The sequence below is a fragment of the Gadus chalcogrammus genome, chromosome 20 (assembly GCF_026213295.1).
Source record: "Gadus chalcogrammus isolate NIFS_2021 chromosome 20, NIFS_Gcha_1.0, whole genome shotgun sequence".
Lineage (NCBI taxonomy): Eukaryota > Metazoa > Chordata > Actinopteri > Gadiformes > Gadidae > Gadus > Gadus chalcogrammus.
In genome coordinates, this window is record NC_079431.1 from 3,229,603 (window position 1) to 3,243,426 (window position 13,824).

General features: G+C 47.0%; 3 protein-coding genes across 4 annotated transcripts; all 3 read right to left on the reverse strand.

The window, feature by feature from the left end:
• Positions 1–36: 36 nt before the first annotated feature.
• Positions 37–5,573, reverse strand: tra2b (transformer 2 beta homolog). Of its 2 annotated transcripts, XM_056580225.1 has the most exons (8): positions 5,395–5,570; positions 3,808–3,953; positions 2,874–3,036; positions 2,109–2,297; positions 1,897–2,012; positions 891–1,055; positions 731–801; positions 37–504 (listed from the first exon to the last, which is right to left on the reverse strand). In XM_056580225.1, the coding sequence occupies exons 1-8, from the start codon at positions 5,437–5,439 to the stop codon at positions 494–496; spliced, it is 906 nt and encodes a 301-aa protein (XP_056436200.1). In that variant the 5' UTR covers positions 5,440–5,570; the 3' UTR covers positions 37–493. The 2 variants fall into 2 exon arrangements, with proteins under 2 accessions (XP_056436200.1, XP_056436199.1); XM_056580224.1 differs by lacking the exon at positions 37–504 and having other exon boundaries at positions 891–1,239; positions 5,395–5,573.
• A 1,219-nt stretch (positions 5,574–6,792) lies between these two features.
• On the reverse strand, positions 6,793–9,967 carry hce2l1 (high choriolytic enzyme 2-like 1). The gene is made up of 8 exons (XM_056579651.1): positions 9,896–9,967; positions 9,745–9,802; positions 9,327–9,386; positions 8,428–8,580; positions 7,909–8,026; positions 7,371–7,549; positions 7,016–7,097; positions 6,793–6,919 (listed from the first exon to the last, which is right to left on the reverse strand). Exons 1-8 carry the CDS (start codon positions 9,965–9,967, stop codon positions 6,793–6,795), a joined length of 849 nt encoding a protein of 282 aa, XP_056435626.1.
• Positions 9,968–10,973: 1,006 nt separating this feature from the next.
• On the reverse strand, positions 10,974–13,799 carry LOC130373274 (hatching enzyme 1.2-like). The gene is made up of 9 exons (XM_056579650.1): positions 13,721–13,799; positions 13,527–13,569; positions 13,362–13,433; positions 13,103–13,258; positions 12,775–12,892; positions 12,260–12,438; positions 11,870–11,951; positions 11,585–11,706; positions 10,974–11,046 (listed from the first exon to the last, which is right to left on the reverse strand). Exons 1-9 carry the CDS (start codon positions 13,781–13,783, stop codon positions 11,030–11,032), a joined length of 852 nt encoding a protein of 283 aa, XP_056435625.1. The 5' UTR covers positions 13,784–13,799; the 3' UTR covers positions 10,974–11,029.
• Positions 13,800–13,824: the final 25 nt, after the last annotated feature.

Sequence of the window (13,824 nt, forward strand, 5' to 3'; positions counted from 1 at the left end):
CTACTGTTCCGTGCGGATTTTTTTCCATTGTTTTCCATTGTAGGGTAAGGGTGAGGGTGTATAATGGTTGTTTGAGGAGACACTGAAAACTTCATAAATTAATGCAAAACTTAAGAACTGGAGAAGCAATAGCAATTTAATTCACGTCAGATGCGATTCAATTGCATTTGGCGAGTTTGTGTGTGGTAAAATGACATACCATAAGACAAAAAGGTGGACTGTTTTTGTTTAATCACATAAAAGACTTGAGAATATAAATCCACTCACACTTGTGAAACCGACTGTACCAAAAACAACCAAAAAGTCAGGTGGGGGGGGCTATACAATTAACATTTAAAACACACACACAAATTTCCGACAAATCGTCGCACAGTCATACAAATATAATAACTCATTTACATAAAATAAAATAGTCTCAAGAAAACCAAAACCGGGTCGACTCATCCGTGGGTTTGGACAGGGAGTGGACACTTTGTAGTCAAGGAGCTGCTGTTCAGTAACGACCTGTTAAACAAAAAACACAAGAAATAAGATCCTGCAGTACTCATGAACGAATCAATACTAGCCTATAAGGGGCATTGGAAATGCGGCGGCGGCGTTCCAGTAAGCTCCCTCACCTTCTGCCCCTTCGCCAAAACGTTAGCTTAGCATTGTACATAATTACAAACTGTCCGACTCAAAACACAACTAGAAACCGATGTGCCAATGCGAGCCGTTTGAAGGTACGTACGAGGCGAGTAGGAGCGGGATCGGGAGCGGGAGCGGTACGTTCCTCTGTAGTACGGTGACGGCGATCTCCTCCTGCGGGGACAACAGCGGCGTCAGTTCACACAGCGCTCAACGCGGTCCCAGCGGTTCGGCAGCACCCCCCCCCCCCCCGGACGACTCACCTGTACGAGCGGTTATTGTAGTACTCCCGGTCGTCGTAGCGATCATAGCCTCCTCGGTCGTAGCCACGGTCGCCCCGGTCGTAGCCGCGGTCGTAGTCGCGCGAATAGCGCCTCGGACCGCTGGGACCGCCTCCTCCGCCTCCACCGCCTCCTCCGCCGCCGCCACTGCTGCTGCCTCCTCTCTCGCCGCCTCCCCTCGCCGCCTCCTCTTTCGCCACCTCCTCTATCGCCACCTCCTCTCTCACCCCCACTGCCCCTTTCACCACCTCCTCCGCTGCCCCTTTCACCGCCACCTCCTCCTCCTCCACCTCCTCCGCTGCCACCACTACTGCTGCCGCCGCCGCCGCCGCTAGAAGGAGCAAAAGACACAGCATTCCCCTTTTTGAGTACGCGAAGCCCGTGCGTTCGTAAGAGAACGGCAAATCTTAAGATTTAAACTACACAGACATCATGAACGTCGAGCAATTTATACTAAAGTTAGTATGATTAAATAAGAGCTTGAGGGTTAATTCGAAGTGACTGGGAGGACTTAGCCAGCCTGGAGAACCGTCTGGGTCACGTGGCCTCACAGTCTGTTTCGCTCCGCGGATCTACTCCTTCAGCCAATCAGAGCCACAGAACGTGTGACGCCTCCAAAGTGCGTGGTTCAGAACGGCTAAATCTGGTTTTCTGTTGAGAGGCTACTGTGCATACTCTCGTTCTTGTTTTAATATTGGGGATGGAGTCTATTTCTGCATAACAGAACCTATGGTTGTGTCTACTAACGTGACCGCTTGTTGCTTCAGGGCGATGCCAATACCGTTTTGCCGGCAGCGACTTGTACTTGTACAAAATAAACTATGACGCAGTCCGCGATTGGCACAGATTAAATCGTAATTTATGGAAATCTTTGTGAAGGGTCAGGACCGGACTGATCCTTGTGGCGAAACAGAAGGTTAGTCACATGATCAAAATGCTTTCCAGGCTCCAGAGACCATGAAAACAGGAGCGTCGTCGTCGGACTCACTATGTGGGGCGGCCCATGTAGATACCCGGGGTGGGGGTGTGAGGCCTTTTCGTGATGGAGAAGTCAACCCTGATCCGCCGTCCGTCCAACTCCATACCGTTGGCTCGTTCCTTTGCCTAGCGACGAAAACAACATGGTTCCTCAAAGCCCTACAAGGTCGTGAACCCTCGTCGACACCCTGGTCACTCACAAACACCCTGCGGAGGGCCCACCTCTTTTGCATCTTCCCTTGTCTCGAAGTAGACGAAGCAGAAGCCCCTGGAGCGTCGGGACTGCTGGTCGTAGACGATGCAGACGTCAGCCAGTGGGCCGTACTTGGAAAAGACGTCTCGTAGATCCCTCTCTGTCGTGTACAAGCTCAGGCCGAAGATGCCTAGGCAGCAGTTGGGGTCGGGGTTCGCCTGCAACGCAAATGTGTGTACCGGTATTAAAATCGATTTTGCATGCTTTTTCCCCTGACACGGACCACCCTGTTGATTTGAGTACAGCAGCTCTTGGGGTGAGTGTTCCTAAACCTAACAGATGTGGGCAGAACCAGCAGTTTATGAAAAGAGAAGCCTTGCTGCAATATCGGGCGTTTAACCAGTATCATGGAAATATGAAGAAGAGAATACGCTTTTTCCAGATATGGTGAGTTAACAAGTACTATCGGTTTACACGTCAACAGACATGGGGGGGGGGGGGGGCCCCGCCACCAGGGGATAATTGAATTTGAGGCGACCAGTAGCGGGGATATCACCATACAGGAAGAGATGACGGCGCCGCCCATCATTTGAATTTCCCCGTGCGCCAGTTCTCCGTCCCCATGCTTTCTCGCTACCCCCCCCCCCCCCCTCTCCGTCCCCATGCTTTCTCGCTACCCCCCAACCCCCCCCCCAGTTCGTACGACTAACTTCATTAGCCACGCAGTGCTAAGCCGCGTGGGCGGGCGCCAAGTCACACAGATGTGTTTCTACAGGAAGTGCCCCCCTGCTCACCCGGTTGCCAATGTGCCTGCGGCGGTTGGACATGGGCGAGCGGCTGTGGCTGCGGCGCCGTCTCTCGCCGCTGTAGGAGCGGCTGCGCGAACGCCGCCGGTTGGAGCGCGAGCGGGAACGCGAGCGGCTGTAGTGCCGCCGCGAGCCGCGGTGGGAGTGGGACCTGCGGAGACGCACCGGGGGGGGGGAGAGGGAGAACACTGTGAAACCACAAGGAGGAAGACACCGTGAAACCACAACGCCACCTTCGCTTCACTACAAGGAGAGTCATTTCTGCATTTAGTCCACTTCTAAACATTTGTTTTGTGATCCGACCACAGCTACACAAACTGAGGTAATAATACATTTTATAAAGTCCTGCGCCACCTTATTAATAGTCTGCAACTGACCCACAGCTGTGTGGCAACTTTCTGCACGATCCAATCGAATACCAAGGAACTAGATGGGGAATGCCATTGCGTGTTGTCTGCAAGGAACTTGTAGCACAGCTGCTCGTGTCGGGAGAGGCTCCATTACATTGGCTATACCAGAGGTGCTGGCGTCACGTTGCAAGCGTTATTAGGACTGGATTAGCCTGGGGCACACTGGGCATTACCTAGGTCTATTTCAATAGTCATTGCTTTTTTTTTTGTAAAACTTTTTTTTTCAAATGAAAATATGACCCAAGAACTGGAATACAAACCACGGCATTTGAAAAGACAAACACCATCTATGGTACATTTCTTTTTATAAATAATCATCTTCGGAATATATCCGGGCCATGTCCCGCCGCGACCATCATTTCCAGCACCACCACACATGGAGCACAGACTAAATAGAGACTGTGATGACACCACCCATCACGCCGACGACCCCCGTGGCGGTCGCCCGACCCGAACCCACGCGGAGAGACCGACGCGCCCCCCCCCCCCGGCGTTCCCCGACCGTGACTCACCCGGACTTGGACCTGGAGCGCGAGTGGGACTTGGACCGGGAGTGGCGCGAGCCCTCCTTGGAGTTGGCCGGGGAGCGCGCCGGGGAGCGGCTGGCGGACTTCCCCGAGCCGTGCGGACTCGCGCTCCCGGACGCAGAGCGCGACTCCTGAATGAACCACACACACCGAACACGCCTCTAGTTACAGGGCGGCCGCGTTGACCACATGACCCAATTTGCCTGCAGTTTTTGTTACGAGTTAATCTTTCCAGTGAGTAATGTGTGTGTATCAGGAGAATTTAGATGTGTGGATTTAGGAATGCTTGTTACGGCTAAGTATGTGCATGTGAGTGTATAATTAGCCTACGAACATAATGAACTCAAAACGGAATGGTTGTGGCTAAATGTTAACTTAACTAAGTGTTTTGAACATGAACATGCACGCATTGTACAAACAGACTAGAAGTTACTTAGCCCCGTGACCTCATCCCCGATTACTTCATTAACTTCATTACTTCATAAAATTCTTCTTTCTTCAAATTTCTCACTTCTTCTTACTTCCCCCATCTCACACACTTCCCATACTTCTTCCCTCCTCATGTTTAGCATGCATCCCCAAATTCAGTGGCACACATCTGAGCTTCATATTAAGCAACATAAACTTGACATGTGACTTCTTCCGTATTTCTCTTCTTCCAACATTAACCTTAATGAAAAAGAAAGGATGAAGAATATGACTACAATTATACTTGCAGCCTCATTCAACTTAATATAAACTTCTCATAAACATGCAATGGAATGTTCAATATCGAGTACAAGAATGCAGAAATGTTGAGTACATGTTAAAAACGTTTAAACATCTGTGACCAAATAATAAAACACTGTAGGGCTTCCGTTTAAACTTAAAATCATTTACATTCAAGGGCCCGCGACACCTGTTCAATGTCTTTAACATGATGGTCACTGACATATCTATAAATAACCCAGCAAGGCCGCTGGGGACGCAAAGTACACAATTTATAATGCCGTTTGTTTACGTTTATCCAAATACAAATAAACACACCACCATATGAAAAAGCATTAAACGGGTAATTAAAATGGCCCACTTTCTCCGCAAAGGAATCTGAAATGAACCAACTTTAAAAAACACAAGTCATGGCTGTTAATCTATGACGAAATTTTCATTAAAAAAAAAAGTGACACAGACAATCGATATAATATGGGCGTGTTAAAGCTACACCTTCACGTCACTGGCCTGCAACGCTGCAGCCAGGTGAGAACGCGGACACAAAGGCATGCAGCGCTGCGTGCTCGGGCGCGAGGCCGCGAGACTACGACTGACACTAGCGTCAAAGACGTAGAGATGTCACGTACAAACACGAACTTTCGTGGCAATCACGGCGATACCGTTTTTTGGTTCATACGACAATCTACGCATACAGAAAACGTTTAACAAACAAGGTTGTCTTTCTTTCTACGTCGCATGTTTTAGCCAACTAGCCGAATTAGCCACCAGAACGCTGCAGGCCTACACGTATTGAAATATAGAATATGTATTCTTAAATAAGCAATATACGTGTCAACAGCCATTTGAAATGTCAATACATACCCTCTTAATATTTCTCGCGCCATAGTCTTTCTCGTTATCGCTCATGTCTGGCAGCGATAAATACAAATAACGTGAATTACCAGGTTTAAAACCTGAGGCCTGTGCGATCTCAAAGACGCACTGTAGCTTGGAGAGGCTGCAGCGAAGTCTCGTTTAGCCCCGCCTTCGTACGCTCAGTTCTCGCGTGATCTGTGGCGCCTAAACGCATGCGTAGTAAATATGTCTGTTGATCAGCGTTCTAGATTGTACACATGGCTTTCAGACAGTCAATTATTTGATCTCTTAACTACAAAATAAAGCTATATTGCTAATGAAATTGGTTCTGAATAATATTAAAAAAAGTTCAAGGTTCAAGCAATTTTACCCGTGTCTCAAAATGTGGTCCATTTTAATATATGATTAGCCTAATGGTTATATGTGATAATAATAATGGTAATACTATTAACTTAACCCATACAAAATAGAACAAATCTTCTATAAAACATAACAATGCAATTTAAAATCAATAATAAAATATGTAGGCCTACATTATAAAACCTATTATATTTGTTTGGAAGGTTTATTCTTTATACCGTCTGAAATTGATTAATTAATCTTAAAAGGCGAAATTAGGGTTAGTACTTTCATCTGCTCTTGCAGTTTTTCACCTCATGTATCTACAACCTGTACATTTCCTTCCCTACTCCGCTACTCGCTCACTTGAGACGGCGTGGAGCAGAGGGAGTCTGCAGAGTCGGCAGAAGGAGAGGCAGAAGAACATCATCTTGCCTTCTCCGCTAGCAAGCTGGGGCTCCTCACTGGGCTATGGAGGGCAATAAGGAGGGGACAGCACTTAAATTCCAGGGATTGTTGAAAGCTTTGTTAGTTCGGTTTGGTCTGTGAAACAAACGACTCCGCCAGCACACTGTGCTTCTGGAGCCGGTTTGAGCTCTGTTTCTCACAGGACATTCCGGTAGAAACCGGCATTCTACATTTTATGGACAGGTAGCATTTTCATTCCGTCATAAACGTGTTATTTGTGATTTAATGACATGATACAGCAGAAACCTTCACTGAACCACAGTCCTATCAGAATTGCAACTTCAGTAGTACACATTCAACTGGTTCTTGAGACGGGGAAAATGATACACTGAACACACCAGGTACAAGGCCCCAAAGGTAAAGATAGAGAGAGATTCACTTTATTAATCAGAAGGGAGCCTGCCATGCATACATCATAACGATTATTTCAACTTTTAACTAGAAGAAAGAAGTTATTTTATTATTTTTCCTTTTTCTGCCCTAGATACGACTACCATTTGATTTGACCCTACCAGAAGATTCCAGTATGATTTGTTCAGTGGAGAATGAAGCACGTTGCAGTTATCACATTAGTCCCATTAAAGGTTATAATGCTGGTTAGCAGTTGTATAGTGTGTTAATCTTGTGAAGATCCAGTAGACTTGGTCCATCACGCTGGCCAATGGGAATGTAAGGATTCGGCTTAGGGACGATAGTAGGACCACCATCTCCAGAGAAAGCATATCTATTTGAAAAACAGAGACACCAAATATGTGTTACAGTCCAGAGACCCATAAACCTGAGAGGACCTGTGTCCCTTATGCCCAATGGAGTGGCTCACCTTCCATAATGCATGACCGAGCTGTAGTCATATGCAGTGTTCAGGTTGTTTGTTGCTTGTTTCTGGAAGTTATGAATGCGGTCTGTGAAGACAGACACACACACAGGCACACACAAACAGGCACACACACGCAGGCACACACACACACAGGCACACACACACACACACACACAGGTACACACACCCACACACTCACATGTAGGGGCACATATACACACACACACAGACATCCGCACAGGCACACAGACAGGCAGACACACAAACACACACAGTCATTTACCAATAAACCAGAGGTCTGAATTTGATTGCCTAGCAACATGCGGACGCTACGACGAGGCCAGAGCGGAGCGGGGACCTGGCAGGATGTTCTTCCACATGATGGTGACGTAGCGGTCCCGGTCCGAGCGGGACTGCTCGTGCACAAACCCGAGCGCGTGCATGAGCTCATGGGACGCCACCCCGGACCACATGCACCCGGGGGACTGCAGGGAGAGCACCTGGCTGCCTCCGGTCTGGCCCAGGTAGGACCAGCACCTGATGGGGGGGGGCGAGGACGAGACGGCGCGGGTGAGGTTCACCTCACAGAGCGGCGGATGAAGCCCTCTTTTAAAGGTCCCCCCGACACGCCACCGGGTGCGAGCGGGACGAGCCGTCACGAGCCGTTTTGAAAATGTGCAGCTTCTGACATCACAGGTGGGCGTGTCTACCTAGATTTGTGCTGGATAGTCGCACATCTAGGTGGACACGCCCACTTGTGATGTCATAAGGGGCCTATTTTCCAAACGGCTTGTAACGGCTCATCACACCTGGTGGTATAATGTGTCCCCTTAAGGCGCATATGCCCAAACCTGCACATGATAGTTAACAGATATTATATAGTCATAGATACTTACCCATATCGAGGCTGAATATCAAGGAAGCTTCCTTCGTGCGTCCGTGGAACAAATTTGACACACGTGTCTACGGAGATGTCCTGCATGCCGGTTTCTATTGTAATTCTGTCCATATTGTCTACAAGGAGAAACAAATCCAACGTTACGAATCACCATGTTAAACTTCATCCACATCAACACAGCCTCAAATTGAAGTCACTGTTGACATACATGTACATTTACATTCAGGGTCATGTAGCAGACGCTTTTATCCAAAGCGACTTACAATAAGTACATCTGTCCGAAGAAAGAGAAACAATATAGCGCTGTCGGTACAGTAAGGATCTTCACAGGAACAAGTGTCAAGCACTAACAATTTGTATAATAGATGCTGTTTGTCTTTTCAAATAATATGGTTGTAGTCCATTCCTGGCCTTAAATTCATATGAAAAATGTTTTCTTTTAGAAAGCGATGACTATAAAAATAGACCTCGGTAATACCCAGTGCGTCCCAGGTTGATCCAGTCACAACATACATACCGTAGAGGGGAGAGACGATGTATGGAACGTAAACAAATCCGTCGACGGATTTGGGCCACAGGCAGGCGTTGCCGGGACAGGTGATGGCACTCCTCATGTATGAGTTGGCGATGTCCCCCTCCCTAAAACTCATTCCTCTGGGAGGCCGCAGCCCTGGGGAGTGGTACACATCATCTATTCACTGCTAGGCCATCCAGGACAGCGACTCGTAACAGTAGGCAAGCTGTAAAACAAGTCCCCTGCGAGAAGGGCTGGGCGATTTGGCCTAAAAGTAAAATCTCCGATTTTTTCAAACCAAACCCGATTGTCGATTTTAATTGATTTTTTTCTGTAAGTGAAAAGAAAATATATTTTTTAAGGTTTGATGTTATTTGAAGAATAACAATGATTAACAAAAGAAAAATATAAATAGCACACATCTCCCGCTCTGCTGCGTGCCACAGTTTAAGATGTTGGAATAAATGTAATGTGCTGCTGCTTTTGGTTGCCAAAGACTTTAAGCAAACCCTACACACTCACTTTTTTCAGTGCATGCTGCCATGTTGATATTTAACCTTGATGTGATCACTGCTAGTGCACCTAACACCTGGCCTCATGAGAGTCTGCCAGCTGTAGACAAATCCTTTCCGGAGAGGGCTACAGCAGATGTAGCTACATCTAACAAGTTGGCTCATGAGAGTCTGCAAGCTGTAGACAAGTGCCCTGGAGAGGGGTACAGCTCATGTAGTCCCTGCTAGTACACCTAGTAACTGCTAGGGTGTGTGTCTCCTACTGCTAGTAACACGTGGGCTCAAGAGAGTCTGCAAGCTGTAGACAAGTCAGATTGTGCCCTAGCACGTTGGGTCACAATCTGACTTTCAAGAGAACTGAATACCACAAATTACATCAAAAGTACTTACTGTTATTGGCTTGCAATATCTTGTCCATTGCATTCATGTAGTCCATTTCCGAATATTCCCCTATCCAATGAAAGGGAGGAATGTAATTTTGAGGGAAAAATGCATTTGCAATTGATCATTGAAAATACACACACTTTAATAGTGTCATTATATTCATTACCCTGTGTGTGTGTGTGTGCGTGCGTGCGTGCGTGCGTGCGTGCGTGCGTGGGTGCGTGCGTGCGTGCGTGTGTGAGTGAGTGAGTGAGTGCGTGCGTGCGTGCGTGCGTGCGTGCGTGCGTGGGTGCGTGCGTGCGTGCGTGCGTGTGTGAGTGAGTGAGTGAGTGCATGCGTGCGTGTGTGCATGCGTGCGTGAGTGCACTTGTGTGTGTGTCTGTGTGGGTGTCTGATACTAAACACACTCGCCTGAGGTACTCACCTGTATATTTTCTTTTCAGTCTCACCTTCGCCTCTTGGACTGCAGTGGTGGTAGCGTTCTGTAATCAAAAGGTCAGCGGTCATATGTTTCAGCTTCAGATTCAAGCAATCACGCAACCTAGTGTGTACAAGGAAGCCGTCTCTCAGCTGACCTTAATAGGCAGGGCTTCAGAAAGGGTCAAGGTTCCAACCCATACGGCCAACAGGATCATTGTGGAGGACATTGCGGGTTCACACTGTCTCCCAGGCTGCGTCCGGCCTCGCGCTTCTGGACACTGGAGCTGAATAAACTCTGTATCCCTTCCCAGCCGTCTATATAGCCCGCCTCGCCTCCCGTCCTCAGTACTGATTGGTTCCATGTCTCCAGGTAAATCACAATTAGGACCCCTTACTTGACCTGTGTGTAATCAAAACAAGTCCACTGCTGATCCACACCAGGTGCTGACCCCTGGATTGGTCACTTCAGCACTTTCAGAAGAGGAAAACACGTACACAAGGGTTTGTGCTTGGATTAGCCGTAGCGCAGCAAGTTGCCATTGAGTGAATAATGGCTGGGGTGAGAGACCCACCAATTTGGGGCCGACTTAGCAGCCAACCTGTCATTTGGTTTCACTATCAGCCATGATAACAATCATTTTGCCATATATACTCAGTGAAAACCCTAGCATTCCCACATTATCATGTTTATTTCAATCAAAGGGGGGCAATTTCACGGCTGATGACTGTGGACAGTGTCCATTGCATTGGGACAGTCAAATAAATGTATTTGAATGATATTTTATCTTGCAACATGATTATAAACTTAATTTTATCTTTTGTTGAGAATGTTTAGAAACACTTTTATGTCCTGTACATTATCTTGTGAAATCTAACCATTTCAACATTCATATAGAGTCTCAACTTCTAACATGTAATAGGGCCTGTAGATTTATATAGTTATTATATTAGACATATTGTTGGGGACCAAAAATTTGATTCATTTATTTTTCGCTCTGACCAAAAGTTACTCAATAACTTACTCAATAACATTTACTCAGTTACTATTCCTTCTCTGTATACCTGAAAATGAAGCCTAGATTCTAAAAGAAAAACTGCCGAACATATGCTTATGCAAACGAAACTGCCTGCAGCTGCTGAAACCATTTTTTCAAAGGACTCCAACAACACAGTTTTATGGATGAAGGAATGAGGAAAATCGGAATTATTTGAATTCATATTTATTGAAAATGTCGCATGATTTAACTTTCTTATAGGCATTTTTCCCAGGCTCAATCGCATTCTGGTGGTCAATCATCCAAATCAGCTAAAAGAGAAGAAACAAAAAGAGCATTTGTACAACCATACAATTGCATCGTTAACCAATTAGCAGGGAACTATTCGACATTCGTAGACTGTACGTCTACCTCGGCCCAGAAGAATAAAGATGTAAAAAGTCCACTTTCTGAATCGGCTGTAATTGTGTACATTTTGCCCACTAGGCGGCGCCACAGACTGCACGATTAAGGCTCTCCAATGAGGATAAATTGTTCAAGTTCCTGTTGACCAAACGAGCGGTTTTGCACCCAGAACCAAAAGTTTGAAAGATATCTCTAAAAAAAAAAGTAACAAAACTCGAAGCCTAACTATTAGTTTGATCAACCTAATGGGACAGCCAAACCCTCAATTGTGAGCAGTCAGTCTACTAATTGCATCACTTTTTAACAGGTAGGCTAAGTGTTTTGCGGGCCAGCTTCCAGTTTCTTCAAATAAAATATGCTCTTGCTAGGAGCTGTTTTTCTTTATACTCAGTTAAATAATTCCTGCATATGAATGTTTTTTCTTAAGTTGCGTTTGATACCCACCACACTTGTAAAGGCGGTTGATTTTCATCTTGTCGATGTGGCTTGGGGCCGAGCCCATCCCCAGCCGAACGTTGGGGTCTTTGGGCATAATTGTCGGCTGACCGACTTCAGAATAAGCGTACCTATAACAAAGCATGTGAATATACAGTAAATACCAGAGATAGATACATCATACCCCGTAACAATTATGTGTGTATATTCAAATATATGTAGTTTCTGTCTGAAAAAAAAATGTTTGCCAACCCAAAAGGTTACTGCAAAACGATGTTCATCAATCTTACTTACCTTCCAAAGTGCATGATTGAGCCATAGTCATAGGGCAGATCCATGTTGTCTGTCTTGAATTTTTCAAAGTTCCTCAAACGGTCTGCGAACAAAATGTAAATCATGTGTTATTGTCCAAATAAATTGTATCGCTTGTCACCAGCCACTTAACAATCACACACCTACACACACCACACACACACACACACACACCACACACACACAGCAACAAGCACACACACACACACCACTTACACACACACACACACACACACACACACACACACACACACACACACACACACAATTCCATTTTATTTGTATATCCCTTAATCACAGGTACAATCTCAAAGGGCTTAACAAGCCGTATATTTACAACACCATTCCCCCTCCGAGCTCTTGTTCCTTTACCTCTGTAGATATTCGGCCACATGATGGTGACGTATTTGTCTCTGTCCACGCGGGACTGCTCATGCACGAAGCCCATAGAGTGCATGAGCTCGTGGGAGGTCACTCCGGTCCGCATGCAGTGAGGGCTCTGCAGCGACAGGGTCTGCCGACCTCCGCGGACTCCCAGGTAGGACCAGCACCTGACACACGCCGACCACACAGTAAGGACAGAGACTCGGTGGCTACAGGTCAAGCCAAAGTCCATTTCATTTGTGTAGCCCTTAATCAAAGTTACAGTCTCCAAGGGCTTTACAAGGCTGTGTGTTTTTGAGAGGGTCGTTTCTGGTATTGCTGTCTTCGGGATGAGAGATGATGTCTTAAATGTAACTGCTCTTTTAAATTAGTGTATGCTATCTCATTAAGGACGAATGTACGATACCATGTTTGTATTCGATAGCAACAGAGTTGCATTCGGGACAGGGTTGACTAATTTCTGAAAAGAGGATTTTTGTGAATGAGCGTTTGATGACTCTCACCCTGACTTGGACTGAATGTCCAAGTAGTCTCTCTGGTGTGTCCGCGGAACGAATCGCACACAGGTGCCCTTCTCTATGTTCTCCATCCCCTTCTTGATCACCTTTGTCTCTGCTTCGGCTGCTCAGACACACACACGCACACGCACAGACACACACACACACAAGCACACGTTTCGAGCACAATGCCTTCAAATAACAACGCACAGTTCAGCATCACAATCCCAAAAGTGGGTCTTTGAACTTCAAAAGTGGGTCAGGCTGTAAGGAGCCTCATCGCATTTGAACGAGTAGAGCGCCACACACTCAGAGTCAAAGCGTCAAGACTCACTGTACTGCGGTGCGATGCGGTAGGCGATGTACACGTGTCCGTCCACAGACTTGGCCCACTGGCAGCTCTTGGCGAAGCAGGTCTTGGACCTGCGGCCCGTTGACACGGCGATGTCACCCTCGCGGAGGCTAGTGCTGCTGTCGATTATGCGGGACGCTGAGGAGAGAGAGAGAGAGAGCCGAGGATACCCCCGGATGTTAAATAGAGGAGAAAGAGAGGGTTTTTTTAATCACACGTTAATGGTCCGATCAGCACTCGCCTTGAACTTCGTTGGCTTTGATGATTTCGTCCATCGGTGCCAGGTCGCTTTGCACGACAGCTTTGCGCTCGTCTGGGGAACGAGACTTAAAGTCAGTCCCTGTGGTCCACGGTGTAGAATCAGAAATGAAACGACACTATGACCGGTAATGAAACCGCCACCCACCTGTGAAGGCTCTCGGACTCCATTTTGGGTTGTACACGAAATACTACAGAGAAGACACACACAGGAAAGGCTTGTCATAATGCTACTGAACGCAGTGAAACAGTGGTCCCCGGTTCCTCAAACACAGGAAAAAGCTTGTCCTAATGCTACGGGACACATTGAGGCGGCCGGTCCCGGCCCCAAGGCATATTTACCTGAGCTTGTGTCGCCGGCAGCAGCAGGGAAAGCACCACGTACAGCTGGATAATGTGAGCCATCGCTGTGAGTCAGGAGGGCACAGTGCTACCATTACCTGCCT

Excerpts from the sequence above, each read along its gene's own strand:
- LOC130373274 (XM_056579650.1), bottom strand. The coding sequence starts at position 13,783 with ATGGCTCACATTATCCAGCTGTACGTGGTGCTTTCCCTGCTGCTGCCG. Across the intron at positions 13,434-13,526 it reads GAGTCCGAGAGCCTTCACAG|ACGAGCGCAAAGCTGTCGTG; the intron begins GTGGGTGGCGGT and ends CTCGTTCCCCAG. Across the intron at positions 11,952-12,259 it reads GTGGCCGAATATCTACAGAG|ACCGTTTGAGGAACTTTGAA; the intron begins GTAAAGGAACAA and ends TTTTGTTCGCAG.
- tra2b (XM_056580224.1), bottom strand. The coding sequence starts at position 5,439 with ATGAGCGATAACGAGAAAGACTATGGCGCGAGAAATATTAAGAGG. Across the intron at positions 2,298-2,873 it reads GCAGGCACATTGGCAACCGG|GCGAACCCCGACCCCAACTG; the intron begins GTGAGCAGGGGG and ends TTTGCGTTGCAG. Across the intron at positions 1,240-1,896 it reads TACATGGGCCGCCCCACATA|CGGCGGCGGCGGCGGCAGCA; the intron begins GTGAGTCCGACG and ends TGCTCCTTCTAG.
- hce2l1 (XM_056579651.1), bottom strand. The coding sequence starts at position 9,967 with ATGTCCTCCACAATGATCCTGTTGGCCGTATGGGTTGGAACCTTGACC. Across the intron at positions 8,581-9,326 it reads GATATTGCAAGCCAATAACA|GGCTGCGGCCTCCCAGAGGA; the intron begins GTAAGTACTTTT and ends ACCACTCCCCAG. Across the intron at positions 6,920-7,015 it reads TCGGTCATGCATTATGGAAG|ATATGCTTTCTCTGGAGATG; the intron begins GTGAGCCACTCC and ends TTTTTCAAATAG.